Source organism: Heloderma suspectum, chromosome 6, assembly GCF_057233095.1.
Source record: "Heloderma suspectum isolate Gila_16-S chromosome 6, 16-S_ref, whole genome shotgun sequence".
In the NCBI taxonomy this organism is placed as follows: Eukaryota; Metazoa; Chordata; class Lepidosauria; order Squamata; family Helodermatidae; genus Heloderma; species Heloderma suspectum.
Window position 1 is genome coordinate 39,786,873 of NC_139463.1, and position 26,224 is coordinate 39,813,096.

At 45.9% G+C, this 26,224-nt stretch overlaps 3 protein-coding genes across 10 annotated transcripts in view; 1 reads left to right on the forward strand and 2 right to left on the reverse strand.

Annotated features, from left to right (window-relative positions):
* BIN3 (bridging integrator 3) overlaps positions 1-1,829 on the forward strand; it is a 146,074-nt gene extending 144,245 nt beyond the window's left edge. Inside the window, exon 12 of the transcript XR_014783740.1 lies at positions 1,143-1,829. The gene's annotated coding sequence lies outside the window, so the exon portion shown is untranslated. The remainder of the gene's footprint in view (positions 1-1,142) is intronic.
* CCAR2 (cell cycle and apoptosis regulator 2) overlaps positions 1-8,944 on the reverse strand; it is a 30,717-nt gene extending 21,773 nt beyond the window's left edge. For 2 of the 4 annotated variants that reach the window (XM_084804001.1, XM_084804000.1), the window contains exons 1-7: positions 8,504-8,859; positions 7,856-7,948; positions 7,016-7,107; positions 5,164-5,255; positions 3,714-3,828; positions 590-716; positions 13-109 (exon numbers count right to left, since the gene is read on the reverse strand). In XM_084804001.1, the coding sequence (XP_084660127.1) occupies positions 13-109; positions 590-716; positions 3,714-3,828; positions 5,164-5,255; positions 7,016-7,107; positions 7,856-7,922 (590 nt within the window). In that variant the 5' untranslated portion in view covers positions 7,923-7,948; positions 8,504-8,859. Of the gene's footprint in view, positions 1-12; positions 110-589; positions 717-3,713; positions 3,829-5,163; positions 5,256-7,015; positions 7,108-7,855; positions 7,949-8,503 lie in introns of all 4 variants that reach the window. The other 2 variants (XM_084803999.1, XM_084803998.1) reach the window with 2 other exon arrangements.
* An 11,569-nt stretch (positions 8,945-20,513) lies between these two features.
* The window catches only part of C6H8orf58 (chromosome 6 C8orf58 homolog), a 65,912-nt gene continuing 60,201 nt past the window's right edge, over positions 20,514-26,224 (reverse strand). For 4 of the 5 annotated variants that reach the window (XM_084804012.1, XM_084804011.1, XM_084804010.1 and 1 more), the window contains 2 exons: positions 25,214-25,320; positions 20,515-23,272 (listed from right to left, as the gene is read on the reverse strand). In XM_084804012.1, the coding sequence (XP_084660138.1) occupies positions 23,170-23,272; positions 25,214-25,320 (210 nt within the window). In that variant the 3' untranslated portion in view covers positions 20,515-23,169. Of the gene's footprint in view, positions 23,273-25,213; positions 25,321-26,224 lie in introns of all 5 variants that reach the window. The other variant, XM_084804008.1, reaches the window with a different exon arrangement.

Genomic DNA, 26,224 nt, shown 5'->3' on the forward strand with positions numbered 1-26,224 from the left:
CACGGTCCTTACCATCTGCCCAAGTCCTGCCTGCCCTTTGGGCTTCGACCAGTGTATCTTCCAAGATGACCCAAGTGGAGCGATGGAGATGTCTGGAAGAGGCTTATTGCTGGGGAAGAAACATACTCAGTCTCATTTCTACTGCTTTGCCTCCAAGCTGGGCCCCAAGATTGCTCAGGATCGTCATCATCAGCTTGTTCAGACACAGACACACAAATATTTATCTCATGCTGAAAGACCAGGTTGGAAACACACACAGCCGCACCACAAAATGCCATCCCAGAGTTGCTGTACAGCTCCTGCCACCCCTTGCCAATATAGCTTTGCCAGGGCTACAACCATGTCTCATGGCACAATGAAGAAAGGTGCTTATCAAAGACCTTTGCTCCATGTCACCCAGGTTGTAGGACAAAACCTGTTCTAGAAGAAGGCACTGCCTATGTATTTCCCCTGGTTTCCCAAAGAGATGTGTGTCTCATCAGCATGCAGTTGCCCTCAAACTCTAGATTTTTAATGCTTAATACTCTCCCATTCCATTTCTCCACCATCAGGCATACACTCTCACAATAAAATATGCAGTCACACTTACGCTTCTGGGGAAACAGAGGTGGGATCCGGTGAGGCTGAAACAGCAGCTGAGGCTGGGCTCCCAATATGCCTTGCTTCTGCCCCAAAGAAGCCACATGGAGAAGAGGGGTAGGAGGCTTCAGAAGAGGCTGTGGAACATAAGGATGCCATTAACCAGGAATTTAGACAAAACTTTTCTTATGCTACAAGTTCCCAGATTTAAGAATCCAGAACTCATATACTGGCCATCTCAGGAGATTATGAAAAGAATACACACTAGTCAGGAATCAGTAGGGAAGTGATTTCTCTCCAATGCCAACTGAGCTGGCAATGTAGCAGAAGAGGAGGAAGGAGTGGGGGAGAATCGATGCTGGAAACCCAGCAGTGTGTGCACTTTCAGAGAATGCGAGATAGCTCAAATAGGAAATAGCCCAATGAGGAAATGACCCGACTGAGTATGTCAGAAATACACAAGCATACATTACACCATTTTCTTCTACTAGGTATACATCAGCTGCTCTAGAAAAACTCCACTATGGACTTCAAATTAAGACTTCACTCATCTCTTATTCCAGAATACATTGCACCTGGGATGGACAATGTGCAGTGCACTTTCCAAATCTGCAGTGCCCCCAAATTCTAATGAAGTAAGAAAAGGGATCAACAGTGCCTACTGATATATCTATCCTCTTGCCAACCTAGCATTATTAGACTTCCTCAAGTGGGACCTGCAACAAAATGTTTTAGCACGGAGTGCTCTTGCTCAGTATTCATGCCAGTCAAGACTACTTCCTGATACTCCATTCCCCCACCTGCCAGGTTTTGTTATTTCCCCAAATGGCATTTTATGGCCACTGGGCATGCTCAGATCTCATTGAGCTGTTTTTGACTTGTTAGGAGGGGGATGTTCCAAAAGATTTTTTGTTCAAATGTTGATGTTCCCCCAAACACGCCGGTACCTTCTACTTATTTCTCAGTAGCCTCATTCTGGCTACAATCCTGTCGGTACTCACCAGCTGAGTTCAATATTAGAAAAGTGATGCACTGTAAGAAACTGAGAGAGACTTCAGTATTCTATGCATAACAGCCCTGGGCTGATCTATGCTTCTTCTGTAGCATTTGTGGCTAGGCACTGTTTTTTTCTTAATCATTCTTTTAGTTTTTAGTTTCATATCACAAAAGAACTATATGTCAAGAAATCAACAGTGACTGCTAGTCCACATCTTTGTCCTGATTAAACATGAATAAACATTCCCAAATCTTGGATGTTGTTGCATGAATTTCCATTTCTTTTTCTTACAGTCCTTTCCCTACCAACCCTCCCTCCCTCCCCGCACCCTCCAATAACCCCCACCACCTGAGTGATCCCACCTCAGGACCAATTCAGGAAAAACAAAAGAAAAACAGACCATATTCAAAGGAAAGCAAAAGGGGAAAATAACTTAATAAGAGTGGTTAATCAAACAGTTCCACATATGGCTGCCAGATCAGAAGGTCTCTCTCCTCTTTCAACTGGTGTTTAGACAACATTAATTCATGGGAGGCCAAAGATGCCTTGGCCTCACACCATGCTTCAATCCTGGGTGGGTATTTTGACTTCCACACCTGGAGCACCGATCTTTTAGCCATTAGAGTCGCCCTTAACAACCAGTCCACTGGTGGTGCGTCACTCTTCCATATTGATGGCTTGCGTCCTAATACCACTGCATGGCCTAGTATGTCAAAATCTAATTGGAGAGTGAATTTGATCCTTTCAGTCACATTCCTCCAGAATGGATCCAGCACTGGCCAACTACAGAGCATGTGCCTTAGAGTCCCTTTCCTTTTTTGACATCTCCAACAAAGGGGAGAGTCACTTAAATTCTTCTGGTACAGTCCTTCAGATGTCCAGTAGGCTCTTAGAATGATTTTTTGTTGGATTAATCTTAATTTCAGATCTAGGGTGCTTTTTTAAATTTGGGCTCTTAGGGCCTGCCAAACTGAGTCTGAAAGTTGGCACTCTTGACCAAGTGCTAGGCACTGTTAGAGACAGGATATTGGACTGGACAGATCATCAGAATGACCCAGTAAGGTTACCAACATGCACTGGGTAATGCCTTGCAGATGGTGTTGTATCTGCAGGGGAGGGGGCCGTAGCTTAGTGGTAGAGTGCCAGCCTGGCAATCAGAAAGTCCCAGGTTCAATTCCTGACATCTCCAGGTAGGGCTAAGAAAGAATCCTGCATGGAACCCTGGAGAGCTGCTGTGTGTCAGTGTAGGCAATTCTGGGCTAAATGCACTCGGTATAGGGGAGCGTCCTATGTCTCATGTACCCAGCATGCCATCCAACTGTGCCCAGTGCCCCTCAAAATCATGGTGCTGCCCAATCCAGCCAGCAAAATGTGGCTGCTCTCCATTTCCTGTGTTTGGCCTGACACAAAGCTGTCCCGTTCCATCCCTTTTTAGTGATTGGAAAGTTACTGTTACCCAGAGAAAGCTTGGGATTCTCTCAGCATAATCACCTATAGGAAGCCTGGAGTCCTTCCTCAGTTAATGCAGTTTTCCATTGGCAGAGACAGGCTAACACAGAAAACACTGGGAACACCCATCACTCGGGCTTACAGTGCAGGGAGCATCTAATGCAAGGCAACACAGGTTTCTGAAGAGAATGGCCAGAGTCGCTATAAGCCCACAGTAGAGGGAGACTGAAGGATTCTAGACTGTGTGGTTTGGAATCTGCCTATTCTGATGCTATTGAAAAATTGTACGTAGTTTTCTTTTTTTTAAGGGGCATTGCAGTATGTTGTTTATTGGCCACATTACTCATTTCATACTGTAAGTTATTTTGAAAATCTTCTTAGAAAAGCAACGGATATCAGTGTGTAAAATAACAGTCCATTCTGCCACCCGCATGCCAAAGTAGCAGGAAAACAGGAATGTCACTATGGGAAGACCCACTTTTAATCTTATGTGTGCATCTTTCACTGCTTCATTGTAAGAGATGAAGTGACACTGAATGAAAGGCCCATGCACCAAGCTAACATCTGGGTAGACGCAAGGTATCTCCACTTCTCACATGAGGAAATCAAAACAAATGCAAGCAAAGCTAACTCAAACTCCAAACAACAGGAAACTCTTATACACTTGAACAGTAGAACTCTTCAATACCTGATTTGACAATGTCTGGACCTTCAAAGCATTCCAGGGCACAGACTGGCTAGGGTTGTAAACAGCCTTCACCAGCACCTTTTCACCGATCTGTGGGATCCGACCTTTGACAACACTGAAACAAAACAGAGGACAGCAAATCACATGCAAGATTCTGCTTCTGCTGAGCTTCTGGTGGGCATCTCTAGAGTTCATAAGTGAGCGTAAATGGCTTAGAATTCAGCAATTTTGGCTTCACCAATCAGGCCTTAAACAGCAGAATGAGGTGGTAGTTTTCTGACTATACTACATCACAGGGAACATAAGAAGCTGCCTTATATTTTTATTTATTTATTATATTTTCATACCGCCCAATAGCTGAAGTTCTCTGGGCAGTTCACAGCACTTAACATAAAATACAATATAAAAGTTTAAAAATTCAGTACAGAATAAAATAATCAAACAGAAGCTAGCAGAAAAGAATTTAAAATATAGTACCAGATAAAAACAAACTAAAAAACTAAAATGGCTGGGAAAGTAAAACGGTCTTCATTTAGCACCAAAATGGGCACAACATAGGCACCAGGCAAACCTCTCTGGGAAGCTAATTCCACAACTGGAGTGCCTCAGCAGAAAAGGCCCTCTTCCTAGTAGCCACCATCCTCACTTCCTTTGACAGGGGCTCCCAGAGGAAGACTGCTGAAGCTGATCTTAGGGTCTGGCCCGGTGTACATGGGAGGAGATGATCCTTCAGGTAGCTTGGCACCAAGCCATTTAGGGCTTTGAATGTTAATGCCTGCACTTTGAATCAGGCCCGGAAATGGGCTGGCAGCCAGTGCAGATGAAAGAGTACTTTGTAAGTGGTCAGAGTTTTTGTTCATCTAGCCCAGTGTGGTCTACCGTGATGTGCAGTTGCTCTCCAGGGTCCCAAGCAGTGGTCTTTCCCTATCACCTGCTCCCTGACACTGTTTTTAAACTGGAAATGCCAGGGATTAAACATGGGCTTTCCTCTGCATGCAAAGCACATGCTCCACCACTGAGCTAGGGTCCCCTCCCGGAAAGATTGCAGGTAGGGGGGAAATCACATTGTTACTACTCTGTTATACTAAAAAAAATACCCTGCAAGTAGAAAACTAGCACAGCAAGGAGAGAGCTTGGCTAGAACTCTTTCTTCGTAATGTTCCTTGTTCTTTGCTTCCAGGCTGGGTTTTCTTTTGTGTAATGTAGGGGAACTTTCAAAAATAGCATCACCCAATTGCAAAGTGGACCACTGCAATTCAGGATTTTACCACCTCATTCTGCTGCAAGCACAGATCAGCCTTTGGTTGCGCTCCAAGAAATGGAACAAAAAACACTGTAACAGTCTCTTCCTGCCCACCCCCCAGCAAAAGAAAGTTTGCTGAGTGCCAAGGGTGCAATGCCATCAGCAGCCATTTGCTGCCCACTTCTGTCCCTGCAGTCTTCTGCTCACCTTAACTGGAAGAAAACTTCATCATCCACCACTCCAAAGTAATCATGAAGGCTGGTGACAATACCAGTAAAAACACGTTGCTTCTCTCCCCCCTGAAAAGCAAAGGCCCAGGGAAATCACTATAATGACATAATGATAGGTTGCACACTAAGCGCAGGCGCCGCACATCTGGCAACCTGCACATACTGTCAACAGGCATAGTCATTAGCACTGCAGATGTGACTTATGTACAAGCCACCAACTAATTCACTGTCTTTGTTGGCCGCAGGAATTTTAGACAAACATAGTGTTTCTTAGGTCAAGGCCATCTCAAGCTTTGACTATTCTCAAGCTCTTTCACCTGCCAAAGAAGAAATTTGTTATTGAGTGATGTCCAGCTAAGACACTCTGCCACCGCTCTCTGTAATATTGGTTCAAATATCACTGAAGCCAGGCAGGAACTGCGCTAACTACGACGCTTCTGAGGTGCACGCAAATTCTCTTCAGAATGAATTAGCCCAGGAGACCTCTACTATCCTTCCTAAAAGCACTCAATGCTGTAAAGATACCCTACAATACTGTAAATTGGTTCAGTCTTATGAGACCCTGGAACCTCCTACATGTGGTGGAGTATGGAACTCAAGATCAGTATGAACTGCACCGCATGAAGGAAGTCACAAGTAACTCAGGCATTCATGCACAAACTGGACAAATAGGGAATACACCTACACACACATTCCTTCTTATGATAACATGCATTTGATCACAAGAACCACTCCAGTGGTACAAAGGATTACCAGACCCACTAATATTTGAATTCCTGTTAGACTCAAAAAACAGAAAACAGGGAGGTCCAGCCATATAACTCTGCCCCAACTTGTGTAATTCATTGCTGCCACCCCACCTAGCAGAATTTTGCCTCTTTCTGTAATGAATGGTTAGACTACCCTGCTCAAGTCAAATGCAAATTTCTCTGCAAAGCCAAGGGGAACCAAACTCTGGCAACATTCATCAGCTACAGGACTATGGGTAGGTTGCTCATCCTGCATCCCAGGAAGAACATCACAGCAAGGGGAAGATGAGCCTGGCCCCAGCAACTCTCCAGGAAAGGAGTAGATGCAAGGAATTTGCTTTCTCCCCTCTCATACACACGCAAATGCCAGAAAGAACACGCTTCGCCGCCGCTAGCTTCCCTGGCACCGCAGAACTGAAGGGACACACGGCTGAAGGACACAGGATTTGGGGGGGGGGGTAATCTGGGCTCTTAAGCACCTCAAGTTCCTAAGAGTCTACACTTTTGCACAAGTTTTTGTTTTTGCAAATTTTAGCCTGCATATGCAAAACTTCATTGCTGAAATAAGAATTATACCAATTGACCAGCTACACAAAAATGACACGATTTAATAACGCCGTGCAGATTTCGATGGTTTGGGAAAAAAGGCAGCACATGCACCCTCTCACACACGTGCTGTCTTCAAATGTCTGGTGTATTTCCAACTGCTCCTGCAATGGCGTTGATCCAAACTGGCACCATCTATACAGCTCTAGTTTCATCAGATGCAGAGGAAGTTCAAAGCCAAATGCCTGAGGCATCAGGAGAACCACACAGACCTCTGGAGAGCATCCACCTGACCTCTGGCTGAGATTCAATCAGAGACAGAACGTGAACTGCTGCCATGCCTCTAAAATATATAATTCTTGGCACAATCTCAGAGAGGTGGCCAGAACCAGCTTAAAACTTGAATGGTTCAACGTGTTCTCAGTTTGAGTTAGAATCCCTAAACTGCTCTACCAGGAGAATGAAAGGATACCAGAATTTCATCAACTGGCAGCTAAGACACCCATAAGAGCAAGCCAATAATCTACCACATACCTGAAGATGACGTGCCGCCTGAATGATATCTGCTGAGATAGGAGGATTTAACAAGCCAGGTGCAGGTCCCAATAAAGAGGCGGGTTGGGTTCCTAGTGGAAAGGAGCAAACACCATTTTAATCCCTAGAAAACTATGAAGAGATCAAAGAACATTTATGTATAGTTTATTAAATAGATGACATTCCACAACCATTTCTATCACATTCATTTCAGAACAACCGTCAAATAAGCTCCTTTCGGTATTTTTTCCCATTGGAGTAACTGAAGCAGTTACAGGGATCAGGCTAAAGGACATCATTTAGAGAGAGTCCGTAGCTAGGAACTGAACCATACATCCATACCTAACATGCTATCCACTACACCCACATGGACAAGTGAGACAGAGGCCATGTTCAGTAGTCACTTCAGTTTAGCAGATATAGTTTAGACCAACCTTCCCCCAACCTGGTGCCCTCCAGACATGTTGGACTACAACTCCCATCATCACCAGCCAGCACCACATTTGAACATACTGGCCGAGGATGATGGGACCTTAATGCTCTTGAGCTCCTGTATTGGTTTATACAACAAGCGGAGTTAAAGGGAAGAAGGAACATGAGCATGAACTGCTCTTTAAGAAGGAGCAATGGACACATTTTGGTGCAGCGCCTTTTCATCAGATAAGTGTACAGAGGCCTAGATATCAAACATAATTAAAGAAGAAATATATAAATATACAGGAAAACCACTTATCCATCAGGATCTAGGAGATGAGGAGGCAGCAGGCCTCTTCCCCAAAGGTTTAGGCTACATCACAGGTGGTCCAGAAGCAGTTTTGTTGACCCCTGCATTGGACTGACCTGAGAATGACCTCGCTCCCTGAAGACTACTGCTTCGTAGCTGCTTCTGGCGCTTGAACTGTGCCATTTTGAAAGGTGCGATCTGTTTCTTTTCTAAGATAGTATTTTAAAAGACAGACAACAGTTACAGAGGTATCTCATGCAAAAAACCGGCACAAAGGGTGTGGAAAAAGAGGCGATCCCTTTCTGCTGTCATGCACCACAATGGCAAATACACCATAACCCCCCTCCCCGCCCCGCAAAGTGTTTTCCCAACTGAAACTTTCCCAAATAGAAAGAGTTACAGCTGCTCAGTAACCCACAATACCAGGTCCCTACAGCAAGGGAAAGATGAGGGCTTTCGCTCAACCAGACCTGGCAAGCAGCGACAGGGATGCCTGGGCCAGCTCAAAATCCCTCATTAGTGGCAAAATAACACTTCTTTGGCCAGAACAGAAATAACTGGTGCTACTGGGGAGAAGGAGAACGCAGTGGGGAACCAAGTGAGCCAGAAGCTGGACAGGGCTTAGAAAGGAGAAATGGGGCAAAGGGTCCTAACCCTTTCTTTGGGTGAGGGGGTGGGGAAGGGAAGGGAAGGGAAGCAGCACTGGGCTACATTGCAGGATCGCTGTACATCACTCTGCCTCAGTCAGTCAGTCACACACACACCCCTGCGGTGCTGGGCTGCGGGAAGCTCTGCAGTCGCTTCAGTTTGAACAGGCGAGTCGGAAGGCCGCAGCTAACGGACACGGAGGGGGCCAAGGCCGAGCCTGCGGGATTCTGAGCGCGGCCGCCGCCTCATGCGGGCTCGGGGACGGAGGGAGGACCCCAGGAGGAAGACAATGGGAGGGGGAGGAAGAGAACGGGAGGACGTTGAGGGACGACGCCCCCCACCGCCCCCTCCAGAGGCCGGAACGGACCAGGCTCGAACCCACCTGAGGGCGGAGACGAGGGCGGGGGGGGAGGAACGGAGCGGGGCTGCGACACCAGGGACAAAGGAACCCGGAAACGCCACCCGGATGTGCGCCTCAACGGAAACGCCTCCGCCGCCGCCGCCGCCGCCCCCACGCCTTCGAGGCCCCGGAAGTGCTTCTGCCCGGAGGGAAGCTCCGCCCGGAAGTGAACGTGCCTCCGGGAGGAGCAAGGGCGTCGGGCGGCGACTTCGTTCTCCCTGAGGCGGCGTCCGCCGAGGCGGGCTGGCCGGCGCTTGTCCGCCCGTCTCAGTGCTGGGGAGCGGAGTTGGATTCGTCCTACACGCCCGGGAGGGCCCAGCCCGTAGACTCTACGGCACAGGGGAAGAGGGGGCCCGCGCATCCCTTCCTTCCGAGTTCCGCCACCGCTGCGGGTGACGTCTCCCTCCCCGAAGGATAACGGATTGTTTCGAGCGGCGGAATTGCGCGATGCGGCCCCGGGCAAGTGGTCAGGCGGGGCAAGGCTGTCCGAGGGCAGCCTGCCGACAACGGAGGAACGCCCAAAGTAGCCCCCCACACACACACACACCATCGAAAGGGGTACAAGACCACACACGGGACGCCTTATTTTGTGCGAACCCGCCCAAGGTTACGGAGAACGAGACATACCAAAAAAAGGGGGGGGGGAAGGTGGAAGACAACGGAAGAAGCCAGTGTGGCTTCACGAAAAGCTTAGGGATGACCTGAAAACAAGAAAGGGCACATACAGGAATTGGAAGGAAGGCCAAGCAACAAAGGAAGAGTGCAGGCAGGTAGCACAGAATTGCAGGGATGGCGTCAGGAAGGCTAAAGCTGAGAACGAGCCGAGGCTGGCGAGGGATGCTAAAAGCAGCAAGAAGGCCGCCTTCAGCTACGCGCACAGTAAAAGGCAGAGGAAGGAAATGGTGGTTCAGCTATTAAATAAGGATGGCAAAATGATAACAGATGACAAAGAAAAGGCAGAGGTGCTCAATTCCTACTTTGGCTCGGTCTTCTCCCAAAAGAGGGTCTACAACCCGCCCCCTGGCAAAGGCAAGTGCAGGCTGAAGGGGCAGGATTGCAGCTTGAGATGGATAGGCATATGGTCAAGGAACACCTAATTACTTTGAATGAGTTCAGATCTCCAGGGCCAGATGAACTGCATCCTAGAGTCATAAAGGAACTGGCAGAAGAACTCTCAGAACCGCTGTCTATTCTCTTCGAGAAATCATGGAGGACGGGGGAAGTACCGGATGACTGGAGGAGGGCTAATGTGGTTGTTGTTGTTGTTCAGTCGTTCAGTCGTGTCCGACTCTTCGTGACCCCATGGACCATAGCACGCCAGGCCTTCCTGTCCTGCGCTCTCTCCCGGAGCGTGCTCAAGTTCATATTCATTGCATCCGTGATGCTATCTAGCCATCTCATCCTCTGCCGTCCCCTTCTCCTTTTGCCTTCAGTCTTTCCCAGCATCAGGGTCTTTTCCAGGGAGTTTTCTCTTCGCATTAGGTGGCCAAAATATTGGAGCTTCAGCTTCATTATCTGTCCTTCCAATGAGCACTCAGGGTTGATTTCCTTTAGGATGGACTGATTTGACCTCCTTGCAGTCCAGGGGACTCGTAAGAGTCTTCTCCAGCACCACAGTTCGAAAGCATCAATTCTTCGGCGCTCAGCCTTCCTTATAGTCCAGCTCTCACAGCCATACATTACTACTGGGAAAACCATAGCTTTGATTAGACGGACCTTTGTCGGCAAGGTGATGTCTCTGCTTCTTACTATGCTGTCTAGGTTGGCCATAGCTTTCCTCCCAAGGAGCAAGCGTCTTTTAATTTCATGGCTACAGTCACCGTCTGCGGTGATCTTGGAGCCCAAGAAAGTAAAATCTGTCACTGCTTCCATTTCTTCCCCTTCTATATGCCAGGAAGTGATAGGGCCAGATGCCATGATCTTAGTTTTTTTAATGTTGAGTTTCAAACCAGCTTTTGCACTCTCCTCTTTCACCCTCAACAAGAGGCTCTTGAGATCCTCTTCGCTTTCTGCCATTAGGGTGGTATCGTCTGCATATCGGAGGTTGTTGATAATTCTCCCGGCAATCTTAATTCCGACCTCTGATTCATCCAACCCGGCATTTCTCATGATGTACTCTGCATATAAGTTAAATAAGCAGGGTGACAATATGCAGCCTTGTCGTACTCCTTTCCCAATTTTGAACCAATCGGTTGTTCCATGTCTGGTTCTTACTGTTGCTTCTTGACCCTCGTACAGGTTTCTCAGCAGACAGGTAAGGTGGTCTGGTACTCCCATCACTTTAAGAATTTGCCACAGTTTGTTGTGATCCACACAATCAAAGGCTTTAGCGTAGTCAATGAAGCAGAAATAGACGTTTTTCTGGAATTCTCTTGCTTTCTCCATGATGCAGCGAATGTTGGCGATTTGATCTCTAGTCTGTGGTCCCTATCTTCAAAAAGGGTAAAAAGGAGGAACCTGGGAACTACAGACCAGTCAGTCTGACATCAATCCCTGGGAAAATTCTGGAGCGGGTGATAAAGCAATCCATCTGTAAGCACCTTGAAAACAATGCAGTGATTACTCGAAGCCAACATGGATTTATCAAGAACAAATCCTGCCAGACAAATCACATCTCATTTTTTGAGCAGGTAACCTTCCTTGTGGACTGTGGGAATGCTGTGGACATAATATTCCTCAACTTCAGCAAAGCTTTCGACAAAGTGCCCCATGATATCCTGATTAGCAAACTAGCTCAAAGTGGGCTAGATGAAACAACGATCAGGTGGATCCACAGTTGGCTACAGGATCGGCCTCAGAGTGCTTATCAATGGGACCTTTTCAAACTGGGGAGAGGTAATGAGTGGGCTCAGTCCTGGGCCCAGCACTCTTCAACATTTTTATTAATGACTTGGATAAAGAGGTGAATGCTTATCAAATTTGCAGAGGGCACAAAATTGGGCAGGATGATAATACCCTGGAAGACAGAAACAAAATTCAAAGTGACCTTGATAGGCTGGAGTGCTGGGTGGAAGACAACAGAATGAAATTTAATAGGGATAAATGCAAAGTTCTGTACCTAGGAAAAATAAACCAAATACACAGTTAGAAGATGGGAAATACTTGGCTCAAAAATACTACAAGCGAGGGATCTTGGAATTGCTGTAGATCACAAGCTGAATATGAGCCAACAATGTGATGTGGCTGCAAAAAAGGCAAATGCTCTTTTGGGCTGCATTAATAGAAGCATAGCTTCTAAATCCCATGAAGTACTAGTTCCCCTCTACTCAGCACTGGTTAGGCCTCATCTGGAGTACTGGGTCCAGTTCTGGGCACCACACTTTAAGAAGGATGCAGACAAACTGGAGAGGGTTCAGAGGAGGGCAACAAAGATGATCAGGGGACTGGAAACAAAGCCGTATGAAGACAGACTGAAAGAAATGGACATGTTTAGCCTTGAGAAGACTGAGGGGAGATATGATGGTGCTCTTCAAGTACTTGAAAGGCTGTCACAGAGAGGAAAGCCAGGATCTCTTCTCCATCATCCCACAGTGCAGGACATGGAATAATGGGCTCAGGTGACAGGAAGCCAGATTCCGGCTGAACATCAGGAAAAACTTCCTGACTGTTAGAGCAATACGACAATGGAACCCGTTACCTAGGGAGGTAGTGGGCTCTCCCACACTGGAGGCATTCAAGATGAAGCTGGACAGCCATCTGTCAGAGATGCTTTGACTTAGATTCCTGCATTGAGCAGGGGGTTGGACTCGATGGCCTTATAGCCCCCTTCCAACCCTACTATTCTATGATTCTATTCTATGAAATGACAGTACATGCCCACAGGGAAACGCAGAATGCTCATAGGGAAACACAGGCTTCTTCCTGCCCATAGGGAAACACAGGCTTCTTCCTGCCCATAGGGAGATCCTGAATGCCCATTGGGAAAAATAGGGTTCTACCTGCCCATAGGGAAACATAGGGTTCAACCTATGCAGAGCCTATGTTTCCCTATGAGCATTCAGGATCTCCCCATGGGCAGGGAGAAGCCTGTGTTTCCATATGGGCATTCATACTTTCCCTATGAGTATTCATGGTTGCCCTATGGGCAAGTACTGTCATTTGTTTTAGTATGTCCGGAGAAGAACTCCTTCCTCAGGTGCTCCCCGAAATGCATAACATATTACAGTTTGAAACATGTATGTACAAGTTACATAGATATTGCTATATATATATATATCACAAAAAATAACATGGACTACTCAACTATATACATTCACAAATGCATTACATACACACACATACACAGTGTTCCTATGCCATGTGAATGTGCAATGACAAGTTTTGTTTAGTGCAGGTAAAAGATCTTTAATTTTAGTGGGTGATTCTGTTTAGTTTGGTTTCCTTGTTTTACGCATTTTAATTGTTTATAAATATATTCATGCAAGAGTTGAATGTTTATTACGGTCACAGACCAATACAAATTTTTCTACAAAAGAAAGATACAACTAATTAAGGGTAATTAAATACCACCAATAAATTTTAAAATGGGGCCAACATAATTTTTCCCTAATTTGCATTGAAAAGCAAAGAACCTACTATCTTCCCAGTGACACAGGTTGAATCATCCTTCAAACAGAATATCACCAGGTCTTCAGAAGGTTGTCCTGGGAAAGTTCTTAAAAGCAGTCTTTATACAGATTATGTATCAGGAGAACACGATCAGCACTTTACTGCACCCATTCTATATGGACAGACGTTCATTATCATGCAAGAGTTTTATTTGGGAGTTTTCTTGCAATGTATTTGTAAATATATAGTTGATTAGTCCATGGTATTTTCTTTGTATGCTGTATATATTTTGCTGCTGTATGTCTTGTATATCTAATACTTTATGCATTTCATGTAACTGTAATACATGAAATGCGTAACTGTTAAACGTTACGCATTTCAGGGAGCCCCTGAGGAAGGAGGTCTCCAAAACGTCAGACAACTTGGCACAAATAAAGCGGCACCTGTGTGGTCTTGTATCATGTTTGTTATTTTTTGGCTAAGTCAGTCTGCCTCAGCACCACCACCACCACCTCACTGGATGGGGATAACAGCATTGGACTACATTGCAGGGTTGTCAGAAGCCACTTCCAGACTTGCAACATGGGGGGGGGGGGTGTAACACAACTGGATTACATTGCAGGGTTGTTGTAAGTCAGTCTCAGTCTCATCCCACCCTCCAAGCTGCAGATAACACCACTGGACTACACTGCAGGGTCAATGTCACTCGTTCTCATCTCACCATCCCATCAGCAACATAGCAGTAACAACACTGGACTCTGTTACAAGATTGTCATAAACTTATTGCCCTCAGTGGCAGTATACTACTCCCCTCACAACCTGCGATATGAGATAATGCTGGACTACATTGCAGGTTTGTCGTAAGCTACTTTCAGATTCAACTCCCCCACCCTCAATCCAACCTGCAGTGGAGGGATAATAATATTGGATAATTTATTGCTCTCCCATTTTGGGGCAACTGATTTTGAAGCTGATTCTAGTAAGGACATGCTACCAATTTGGCTCACCCCGGAGGAAAAATCCTGTGCAGCTCGTGCACTGGGAGAGATGAAGGAGTCAAAGCCAGATTTCGTCCCTACCTCCCCCTCAGAGCCATTACCTTTGCCTGCAAAAGCCAAAGAGAAACTGCCTAGAAAGCAGCACAGAAGATTTGCAACTCCCTGGAAGATTTACTATCTCTGTTACCACTAATGAGAAAGAGCAAAGGCTGGAAACACGGTAAGAAATCTGGTCTTCAAACAGAGGCATTGTCAGTCTAACACTTCCTTTGGTCTATGAAGGCCCCCTTTCTCCTGCCTGAATGATGGAATGACACCTGTGTAATGTCAGAGGAGGGCTCCAGCAGCCACCCTGGTGTAGGCTTCACTGCTTGCTTTTGTGTGTGTTTCAGATTCAGACCATGACAAAGCAGAAGTTTGGCAGATAAAAGACACTTCATATCTGTATAAAAGCAACACAAGCTCACATAGGTAAAATTTACACAAATCCAAATATAGTTATATAAAAAGCATAAATGAACTTAAAATCCCAAACCTCTGTGGCGAAACACAGCATTATTGTTTTAAACAAAAATTATCTAACTACAATTACTGCAGGTAGAAAATGCACAATCGTCACAGTTACATATCTGTCTTGTCCACATATCAGATTACTGTCTTATGGACAGATCTGACATCTCTTTCTAAAATCTGGCCCAAATATTCCCTCAACACATTATAAAAATGACAATATATAATAATACATGCTAAATCTGTTTTAAATCACAGACACCTTTCTAAAACAGCCAAAGGGATCAGTTTTAACTGAGCCTTAAGAAAAGGTCTTTCTTCTGAATTTGTGCAAATTTTTAAAATAATGTAGGACAAGAAGACTGTAAGGGAAATTCGTATATGATGGTTGCACTATTTTAGAAACTATATGGTAGCATGCACTGGGCTAATACTTAGCCTTTGTATAGCTCTTCCATGTGCCCAAAGCATTTCACATGTGTTATGTATTCTTAAAAGAACACTGTAAAGGAAGCCATTATTAGCATTCCCCCATACTGCAGATGGGAGGGCTGAGGCTGAGAGAGAATGGATGACCCAAGGCCACCTAGTAAGTTCATGGAAGAGAGAATATTCGAGTCTGAGATTTCCTAATACATAGCTCAGTTTCTTAGCCACTGTGTTAGACCAACTCTTCAAGTTAATAAGAATCTGACTGGGCCCTGAGTGTCAGTGCGCCCATCTATGGCTTAATCACTGGAAGCATTTGTGCCTCCTGCTAGCACGGCAGTTAATCCAAAATCCTGTCCTTCACACATTTAAAGAAGGGGGTGGGGAGTAAATCACAGCTTTGCAGCTGTGTTAGCAGAGAAGAGACAGATGAAAAGGTGTAGCTTCAAATAGCAAAAACACTCAAGAGAAGATGGCCTGGAAGGTTTTTACAAAAAGGATGTTGCTGCCACCATGCGGCCAGTTTGGAAAATATTCCCACGGCTGTTTTTCTTTTTCAGCGAGATTGGTTGTTCCACTACGCAACACTGCCCTTCTTCCTTTTGATTAAGAAATATAGATCTACAGTCATAAAGCAATTGAGGAAGCTTCACTGACTAGACAAGCGTTGCCTATACTTATTTCTAACTCACTTTGAACTTGTAATACGGTAATTGCCAGATGGTGAGCCACAATTAAATAAAGGCCACAGAGGAGGCTGCCTTGTTCTCTCTCCAAGATCCAGTCCTCTGGTTTCTCCTCTTTCCAATCAGGGAGGAAAATTCTGCTATGCAGGGATAAACAAACTGGCTCTTTACATCTTGGACTACAATGCCTATCATCTGCAATCCTTGGCCATGCTGGCTAGGGCTGATGGGAGTTGCAGTCCAAGCACATCTAAGAGGGGCACATTAATAACATGCACCTTGCCACCTTAAAAGCATCTTGATGGGAAGACTCTGGCTTTAGAACTGCAGCCTTAGCCCCATTTTCAAAACTAGGGCTTTTCAGTATTACCATCCCAAGACACAGGAACCATCTCATTAGTGATAGGCTAAGTTAATCGTTACGTAGCCTATCACATGTGTGTGTTTTTTTCATTCACTTTGTAATGGCAGCAGCCGGTCAGAAGACCGGCCGCCGCCCCCGCCGAAACACCACTGGGACCCGCCACCGAGAGGGACATTCGAGGGAGGTAAGTCCCATCCCAGTGGGGGGGGTGGCAGAGAATTTCACCAACAATTTCCCGAGATTCGTGGAGAAATTCACGGCCATCCCTAGTGAAAACTAGATTCTCTACATGTGAGCTAGTCAAACTAAAATAGAGTCCAACAATATCTGTAGAGCCACAGTTGCCTACTCCTGTGACGAACAGGATCACCGAACCCCTCCCACCACAGAGATGCATCCAAAACCACAACCAGTCCTTGAAGTCAGCAGTTCAAGCTTTCAAGATCTCCAGCTCAAAAAGAAAAAAAGCAAATGGGGAGGGGAGGCGGACTTGAGGGAATTCCATCTCAAGATCATGATTATACAGAAAACATGACTTCAGCATCAAGTTAGCCTGCTTTTTGTAACATCTTGCTTAATGATCTGGAGATCCCGAAAGCTTGAGCAGTTTTTGTGACCTTTTGGTTGGCCCAATGAAGGCATTGCACAAATATGGATATATGTATAAAGATATGAGAAAGCTGGCAATTTTATTCTCAACCTCTTACCTAGTAATCCCAAACGTAGGATTTGTCTTTTTTTCTCTTTTTTTCCAACTTCTGCATCCAGAGTTACTGCTTCATTGTGCTAGCTGGTCCAGAATGCTGTTTGGCCAAACTGTTGACTGGGGCCAGTTACAGCGAACACGTGACTCCCCTGTTACAACAGCTTCACTGGCTACCAGTCTGTTTCCAAGCAAAATTCAAAGCACTGGTATGACCTATACAGCTTGGGACCAGGCTACCAGAAAGACCACCTTCTCCCATACAGGCCTACCAGGTTTTAAGATCTTTGGGAAGAGACCCTTCTTTCAGCATTGCTGCTTTCAGAGACTTGTTTGGTGGTGATGTGAGAGGACCTTCTCAGTGGCTGCTCACAAGCTGTGGAACTCCCTGCTGAGGGAGGCTAGGTTGGCTTCCTCTTTGTTGTTCTTCTGCTGCCAGGCAAAGATGTTTTTATTCAAGCGCAACTTTGGTGTATACGTGGGTTTCTTGGGTTCAGCTCAGTGCTGCTTTTATGTATTAGTTTTATTATTTTATTCAAGTTTTTATTTATTTGTGAGTGTAAGCTGCCTTGAGTGCCATTTTCTTCATAAAAAGGTGAGGTACAAATCTAATAATAGTAATAGTAATAATACAGTAATAACCACCCTCACCCCCCAAGATCTTCTAGTTAGTCATCACCAATTCAGGCCCCATCAATGTATAAGGGTGCAATCCTATGCATGTTTAGACAGAAAGAAGTCCTACAACTCCAAGCATTCCTAAACAGGCCAAGCTGTAGGACATTTTTCTGTCTAAATATGCATAGGATTGCACCCTAAATGAAGATAGGATCTTTTGCCCCACTGTGTAAGCACTTACGTTAACACCGAATCTAATTTGCCACTCTGTCACCGACTATTCATTTGAGTTGGAGAGATCTTTTTGAGCTCTTGAGTCTTCCTGGCTCTGCTGGGAGTGGATCATTCTTATTCTTAAAATTACTTGAAGATGTGGAAAAGTAGATCAAATCCCCACTCAGCTGAAAAACTCACTGGAGGACCTTACATCAGCTGGGTTGCCACCTTTTAACATTTTGATCTCTCGGCGAACTTTTTTGTTGAAAAAAGACAAAAGTGAGACTCCAGCAACTAGATTTTATCAGCAAGTTTGATTGTAGTAATTCAAACACGACCAGTTTCCTCTTCCACTATAGCAGGAGCAGGCAACCTTTTGGCTATCAAATGCCACATTCCCTCGCCCTGTTCCTGTCAGGGGCCACACGTTAGCGGTGGGTAGGGGCAGAGCCAAAAGTAGGTGGTCACCTCTTTTCTCTTGTTCTACCACCCCCTCTTCTCTCCCCGCCACCCTCTTTCTTACTGCCCCAGAGGTCTGAACTGATTTGGTGCAGAGAACTTCTGAAATTATTATGAAGGCCAGTGTGGTGTAGTGGTTAGAGCGTTGGACTGGGACTCAGGAGATCTGGGTTCTAGTCCCCACTCAGCCATGAAGCTCATTGGATGACTTTGGGCCAGTCACTGAGTCTCAGCCTGACCTACCTCACAAGGTTGTTGTTGTGAGGATAAAATGGACAGGAGGACTATGTAAGCCATCTTGGATTCCTTGCAAGGCAGGATGTAACTATAGTAATAATAATAATGAAATTAGGTTTGTTATTGGCACTTATTGTTGCTGTGAATATTACTGTGCTTATCTTTAGAAATTTGAGTGTATCATATGCGAACATCACTGTAACTTTTGTATTTCATGGCTTTTGGGCCCTGTTTTTCCTTGGTACACACGTCATTCTGCCTGCCTGCTTGGATGCCAATACATACTGAACTGGGCTCTAGACCACAAAAGCTTGTGCCACATTAAATCTGTTAAGATGCTCCCACTGGAGGCTGGTGGCTCCAATTTCAGTGGGGCTGTAAATCCATTCTGAGTTTCAGTGAGAACCAGCCAGAACTCTAAAGGAGTGATCCAAAGTGCTGATCTCTATCCCCCACCTTTGATAACTCCTCTAGAGTTCTAGCTGGTTCAGATTAAAGCCCAGAATGCATTCACAGCCCCACCAAAATTGGAGCCACCAACCCCCACTGGATGCTCCAAATGTGGTGTCCCGTTTTCTTCGACTCTGCTCCTTTGCTTTTCACAGCAGCTAATATTTCAGAAGTGAAGCAGAGGAAGCTTTCTGGATCACTTTTATCACCTTACCAGGAAAGCTTCCAGATGTTAAAACCTCTGTGCATCTGGCTGCTGTTAAAAGGTAAATGAGCAGGGCTAGTTAAAAAAAAAAAAAAAACAAGAAGAGAAGAGAAGAGCATTAAGCCTTTGGTAAGCAAATGCCCTCCCAACTATGAAGCTCACTGGGTGATCTGGGGTCAGACACTCTCGGCCAAACCTACCTCTGAGGGTTGTTGTGAGGATCAAATGGGAGGGCAGAATCATGTTTGCCGCCTTGAGTTCCTTCAAAGGAAAGATGGAATAGACATGTAACAAAGTAATACTTCACCTCGCAGATTTGCTGCAAGGGTACAATGCTGCTCTCCTTGGAGAAAGGGCAGGAAACTGACATTTTCCTATTCCTCCTCTCATAAAGCAGATTTTACATCAGCCTTCCCCAATCTGGTGTCCTCCATGTGTCTTTGACTACAACTCCCATCAGCCAAGCCTTCCTTGGTGCCTACACAGGTGCCCCAAAGGCCGTGAGTGGGGAGGCCCCTGGGGGAAGGAAAGAGACCCGAGAGAGAGAGAGAGAGAGAGAGAGAGAGAGAGAGAGAGCGTGAGCTGGGGAGAAAAGAGTTGCTCTGAGCCCCCCACTCCAAGAATTCTGTGCCTGGGGATGTATGCACAAGCAAAACCTGAGCTCATCAAAGTTCTCCAAATTGCACCTGGAAGCTTGTTCCAACTCATGTCCGCATCAGATTGAGATCTCATTTTTTTCTTTTCACATGAAAATGTGTGCATATGTATTTTTCCAAATCTACATATCAGTTGTCTGCATCTTTGAAATGTATGCATTCTTCTCTCATTGATTAAAGTGTGTTTGTATGTATTTTTCAAAAGTGCACATTTCCCCCCTGTACATTTTTCCAATGTATGCATGCTGTCGAACGCAATGTTTTTGCTCCACAAATCACATTGCAAGCTCAGAAATAGACGGACTTTGACCATCCACCTAGGATTTATCCACTGGGTAAATCCTGATCAAAAACTAGCCAAAAAGAATTCCTCATTCACCCCATCTGTGCCGAAGAACAACCACGAGAGACCCACAGTTCACAACCCAACAACAAACCATGGCTTCTGTTCATGGGTTGTTCATGGTTAACAATCCATGGTTTGTTAGCATAGCTGGGTTCACACAACACAACAACCCACGCTCAACCTTGAGTGTGGGTTGTTGTGTTGTGTGAACTCACATAGCAGCTAAGTCCATAGGAGATAGCGCTTGATTATCTTGGTCAAACCATACCAGTCGTATGCTATATGTTGACATATCCCGTCCTTGCTGTTTCTCATTCTAACATCCCTTGCTCCAGAGCCCTGCAACCCATTAGAACGGAATGTGACTCAACAGAGAACACTCCAGCTCTACTGAAGTCTGTAGAACAGACACCAGATGTCCACAACGTCTCTCTTTTGTGAAAAAAGCCTTTGATCTGGCATACCAAGTCTAACTTTCTACTATCCTTCCTAGCCAAGATACCCATTGAAAGGTAAATCCAACAATCCACAGTTGTTTATTGTACATCAAAGGGAAAGTGGCAGGGGGAGGGGAGTCAAATCCAAAGAACCATCTCTTAGCCAAATCCCAAACAGTGTTGACATGGGAGCCACTGCCAATGCTCAACTCCAAAGCACAGACTCCAGCAAAGAGCTTCAAAAGCATAAAGCCCTCACTGAACAAGATATGCCGAGGTTAATCTTGTTCCAGCCATTCATTCTTTAGGTACTGGAATGCTGGGTGCTGTTTTTCAAGGCAAGAGAGAACAGACTGAGTGCAGCTTCTCTTGTTTCAGCCAGGATTCTGATCTGGGATAAATAAGTTCCCATGCGAAGCTGCCTCATACCAAGTCAAAATTATTTGTCCATTTAGCTCAGTTTCGTCCACACCAGCCTTCCCTGACCGGTGCCCTCCAGATGTTTTGGACTACAGCACCCCAGCATTGTTGACGAGTGGCCATGCTGGCTTGGGCTGATGGGAGATGAAGTCCAAAACATCTGGAGAGCACCAGGGTGGGGCAGCTTGGTTTACACTGATGAAAGGTAGCAGCTCTCCAGGGCTTCGGGCAGGGGCCTTTTCCTGCCCTGCCTGGAGATTGAACCTGGGACCTTCGGTATGCACATCCTAGCATATAAGTCAAATATATGAGCTCACGTCTTCCACTCCATATGGCATTCAAATGCACCCATCGTCCAGCACAGGCAGCTGAGAACTCCAGATGCTTTTATGACCTACAAATACAAGATCAAACCCTGCTTTGCTATCCTGATTTGCAGACAAATTATGGCTTAAGCAAACCACAGATTGCCACATGCAAGATGCTAGATCAGGGGTCAGCAACCCAGTGCCCTCCAGATATTCTGGACTGAAATTCCCCTAAGCCCCAGCCAGCATGACCAATAGTCACTGCTTATGGGAACTGTAATCTAAAACAGCTGGAGGGCACCAAGTTTCCTTCCCCTGTTCTAGATGGATCTTGGGAGCCAGCCAGGATCTGCTCATATTCTACAGAACCCCAAGGAGGAGCTTTAAAAAATGCAACCTCCCACCCCTCAGCCTGAAGTGGTGCAATCCAGAGAAGCTTTATTGCTGGACTCTGCTGAACATGGCTTTTCAGACAGCTCTCCTCTACCATTTCCAAAGCAGGATGTTTAAAAAAGTTTTATTTTCCTCTTTCAGACAGCTTGTGAATATATAGTTTCCATCCATGCATGACCATTAGGTCGTATAAATATACAAGGTTCACTCCATCCATAAAGTTATATAGCTGCATGCACCGGGTCGGGGGGGGGGGTAAGATCAGGGGAGTGCCCCCCAAAATAGGCAGGGAGGACCAATGAGTTATTTCACATTCTGCAATGCAGGGATTTCCTGGTGGAGATGAGGCAACAGAAGGTTCAGAGACGGGAGTGCTCTCCTCTGTGACGTCTTCCTCACCTACTAATGGATCACATAGGCATTTCATGTCCATAGTCCTAACCAGCCGATGAGAGGGCAGCTTCAATCTCTGGAGAGTGATACCACAATGGGGAAGGATCTACTTTTATCACAAAGACACACACAATATGGGGACACCAAGTGAATTACTCTTTGGGGATACTGCGCAGTATCAAATGGTACTCCTACACAGAGTAGACCAAATGAATGGGCCTAGTTTATGTAGGACTACTGTTGGATACTGCTCTGTGTGTACAGGAGAGGCCTAAAACCACTTTTCTCCAGAGGACCAGCCTCAGGGAGGTTGGTCCCAAACACTGTGCGTTCAAAGGTGAGGTTGGTGAGGGCTACACAACAAGGCTCTGTGCCAATGCGACACACCGGCTCCCTGCAAAGGGTGGTTTGCAAACCGGGACCTAGCTCCACCTAAGAAGTGCACTGATGCAAACCATCGTTATTGCAAGCCAGGTTCTCTCCTAACCATGGCTTGCTGACCCACTTTGAACCATGGCTTGTGTTAGAGCACTGGTGCACACATAACATGAAACCATGATTAACACCAGGAAGGATGGAAGGATGGAAGGAAGGAAGTGGGACATTGCTCCAGGGAGGGAAATGTGTTTCACAAGATTGGTTTCTCAATTTGCAAGCCATAGTTTTCAGGGAGCCCACGTTTCATCTCCACGGGGCCAAAGAGAGTCTATTAGAAAAATCTGGACATTTTCCCCCTTTTGCTAGAGAAAAGGGCTGCAAGTCCCAAGCCTATCCTGTCCCTAGCACAGAAGAAAGTGGGGCTTCTGTGTCTGCATTCTTATCTGAAAGGCCTCTCTCCTCATTCCTCTTGCGCCAGAAGCTGTTCAAATTCCATGATCCCCCACAGAAGCAGGGGAAGCACACTGGATCCCAACGGGCACACAAAGGAGGGAAGGACAGTCAGTGCACGCAGTGGGGCCGACTCGGGCCCACACATCTGTCGTGGGTCTCCAAGAGAAGCTGCAGCTCACCGCATGGAAAGGTGTTTTGATCGGCATTTCTTGGCCCCCAGAGTGGGCAAGAAACGCCGCCTGGGATGAGATTCCGGTGTGGCCAATACAGCATCTGCTCTGTAAGGAAACATAAAAAGGGATGGAGGGAGATCAAGTTGGAGAAGCCACCCACTTCACAAAGTGCTTGCAACCCCAGTGGTGACAACATCCAAAATGCCAGGCTGTTACTATCCAAGCTCCACCTCTGACAAACACATTCACTCAGTGTTAAGATAGGATCTGCTGCAAACTGAACTCAGGACCCACACCAACACCACTACACCGAAGTCAGAGCTATGTTAAGATAACATTAAATAATGCATCAACACTGTACCAAGGACACCCAAATGGTGTTGGCGGCACACGGCACTTTTCATCTGCTCAGGTTGATGCACGCCAACTACAACCCCTCCTGGACAGAGCTAGCTTAGCCAAGTTATCCATGCCATAGAAACTTCTAGACTTGACTACTGCAATCTATTATAGATGGGCCTGCCTTACAAGGCCTCTCAGAAACATCAGCTAGTTCACATCTTGCTACCTTTAAAACTGCTCCCCCTAGATCTGAACAGTCACCTGCAGTCATGAGATTCAGGCACCAGGTAAGAACATTTTGATTTGCCCAGGCATTTTTAGCTCTATATACCGCTTTGCCATTTTACTGCTTGGTACTTTTTAGTCTATCTGTTATTTGCTGCATCGACTGTTGCACGGGTGATGCTTTTAGGTTGTTTACAAGTGCTGTTCTTACATTTTTATTGTACTGATGTTTTACAGCATGGGTGGGCAACTAGTAGCCTTATAGATGCTTTGGCCTACAACTTCCATCAGCGTTAGCCAGCATAGCCAATGGTGAGGGATCATTGGAGTTGTTGGCACAAACATCTGGAGGGCCATAAATTGCCCACCTCTGTTCTACACTGTAAGCTGCCTCAAATTCTTTCCTTGAGGTGTGACAGAAATATATGAAAATACATACATATACATAAGGGTTACTGCGATGGGTTTTTAAAGTTTTAAATCATTTTTCAAGTTTCCAAATTATTTTAAAGTTTTAATTGTAAATCTCCTTGAGGGCACTATGTGGGCCAAAAGGCTACTCATAAATGAATGAATAAATAAATATTAATAAAATTAAGGACACAATCCTATGGCAACTAGACAATGGCTGGACAGCCATACAATTATTCAGCCCATGCTCCGAGGTCAGTTCCCAGAAAACGGCCTCCCCGCCCCCTTGTAGGCAGAGCGGATCATTCCAGGGTCCGAGCAGCGTGGAGTAGGAGGAAAGGGGGCATTCCTGGGGGCGGGGAGGGGCAGGGACTTTGGAAGGGCCTGTACAACACTTCCTTTGTGTCATCCGGCCATCCACCCCACTCTGAAGCGCTGTGGCTAGACAGCCAAAATCAGCCATCTAGCCACAAATACAGGGAGGCTGGAGCGTGGAGGTGAAGATCCCCTCCACGCTCCACCCACCCTGCATTGGATAGGTGGTCACCACTGAGTTTGGAGGAAGCCACCTATCCCCATAGGATTGCTCCCTAAATACATAAATATGAGCCTCCCTAAAAGCAAAGAATAAAGTGTTCAAGCTTCCCTCTGTTCACAAGGAAAAATGATGCCTTCAACCAGCACTGTTTACTTTTTGTCTCTCTACTAAGGACAGAGGGAACAAAAAAGAAAGGCTAGGAAAGAAGGCCCCACAGTATTTTACAGTATGATTACATACTGCCACCTCCAAGACAATACCACTTGAGATCGACAATCAATTTCTGGGCCGCTCTTCTGCGGAGGCATACAATCATTCATGACTCATGTGTTTGCAAGGGGTTATGAGTCAAGCCTTCTGCCTCCCAGGCAAATCATGTTCTCCCCCCAAAACACCCAGGCTGGAAGGACCCACAAAGGACCCGATATTCCCCCACCTGCCTCCACTTCCTTAGGTGAGCCAGCCTCACCATCTGATCGGGCGTAACTCTGGAGAGTCCCTGGTGCCACATCCCAAAAGCAGCCACTTACCGACACTGTCTGCTGCTGGGGACTGGCTCGCCAGATGGCGTCAGTACAGACTTTCTTGTAATTCTGTTGATCAGCACTCTGACTCTGTCCCAGTGCGACTGGTCGTTCTGAGAGAGGGAACGTGCAAAATGAGGAGAGAGCAGCAGGGTTCACACAACACGCTAACCCACTATGGGTTAGCGTGTTGTCTGAATACAGCCCATTTTCGACAGGTGCCTTGTTAACCACACAATGTGGTTTATTTTTCTCGAATGAGCCACCTTGAGAACCCATGGCTTGTTGTTGGGTTGCTCAGGGTGCTAACAAGCCACACTGTGTGGTTAATGAGCAACCCTGCAGAAAACGCGCTGCATTCAGACAACATGATAACCCACCCTGCAGAAAAGTGTGGTGTTCAGACAACACAATATCTCACCCTGTGGAAAAAGCACTGCATTGAGATAACACAATAATCCACAGTTCAACAATCCACATTGGGTGGATTAGCATGTTGTGTGAACCCAGGGACAGATCTTCCCCTAGCTACAATGCCACCAAGACATAAGAGGCACTGCACCTTTTAAATTTCTATCCCAAAGGGCCCTTGGTCCTTCCCGTGTGCAGCAGAGGACTGTAATGAGGACGAGGCATCGGCTGCTTCCTCAAGGATAGTACAGTCAGGGCCTTATTCAGGGCCCTCCTGGCCAGAGTACACAGCCTTGCTATCATCCACTGGCTCAGAGGATGGGTTGTTGTTGTTGTTGTTGTTATTATTTAATTTCTATACTGCCCAATAGCTGAACCTCTCTAGGCAGTTCACACCAATTCACAAGATAAAAATACAGCATAAAAATATACAAAATTTAAAAATAATTTCAACAGCTAAAAAACTATTTCAATACAATACTAAACCTGTTAACAGCTGGCATAAATGCCGCATCATATGCAATTAAATGCCTGGGAGTACAGGAGTTTTAATCCAGTGCCAAAAAGATGACAGTGTTGGTGCCAGGTGGGCCTCAGTGGGGAGAT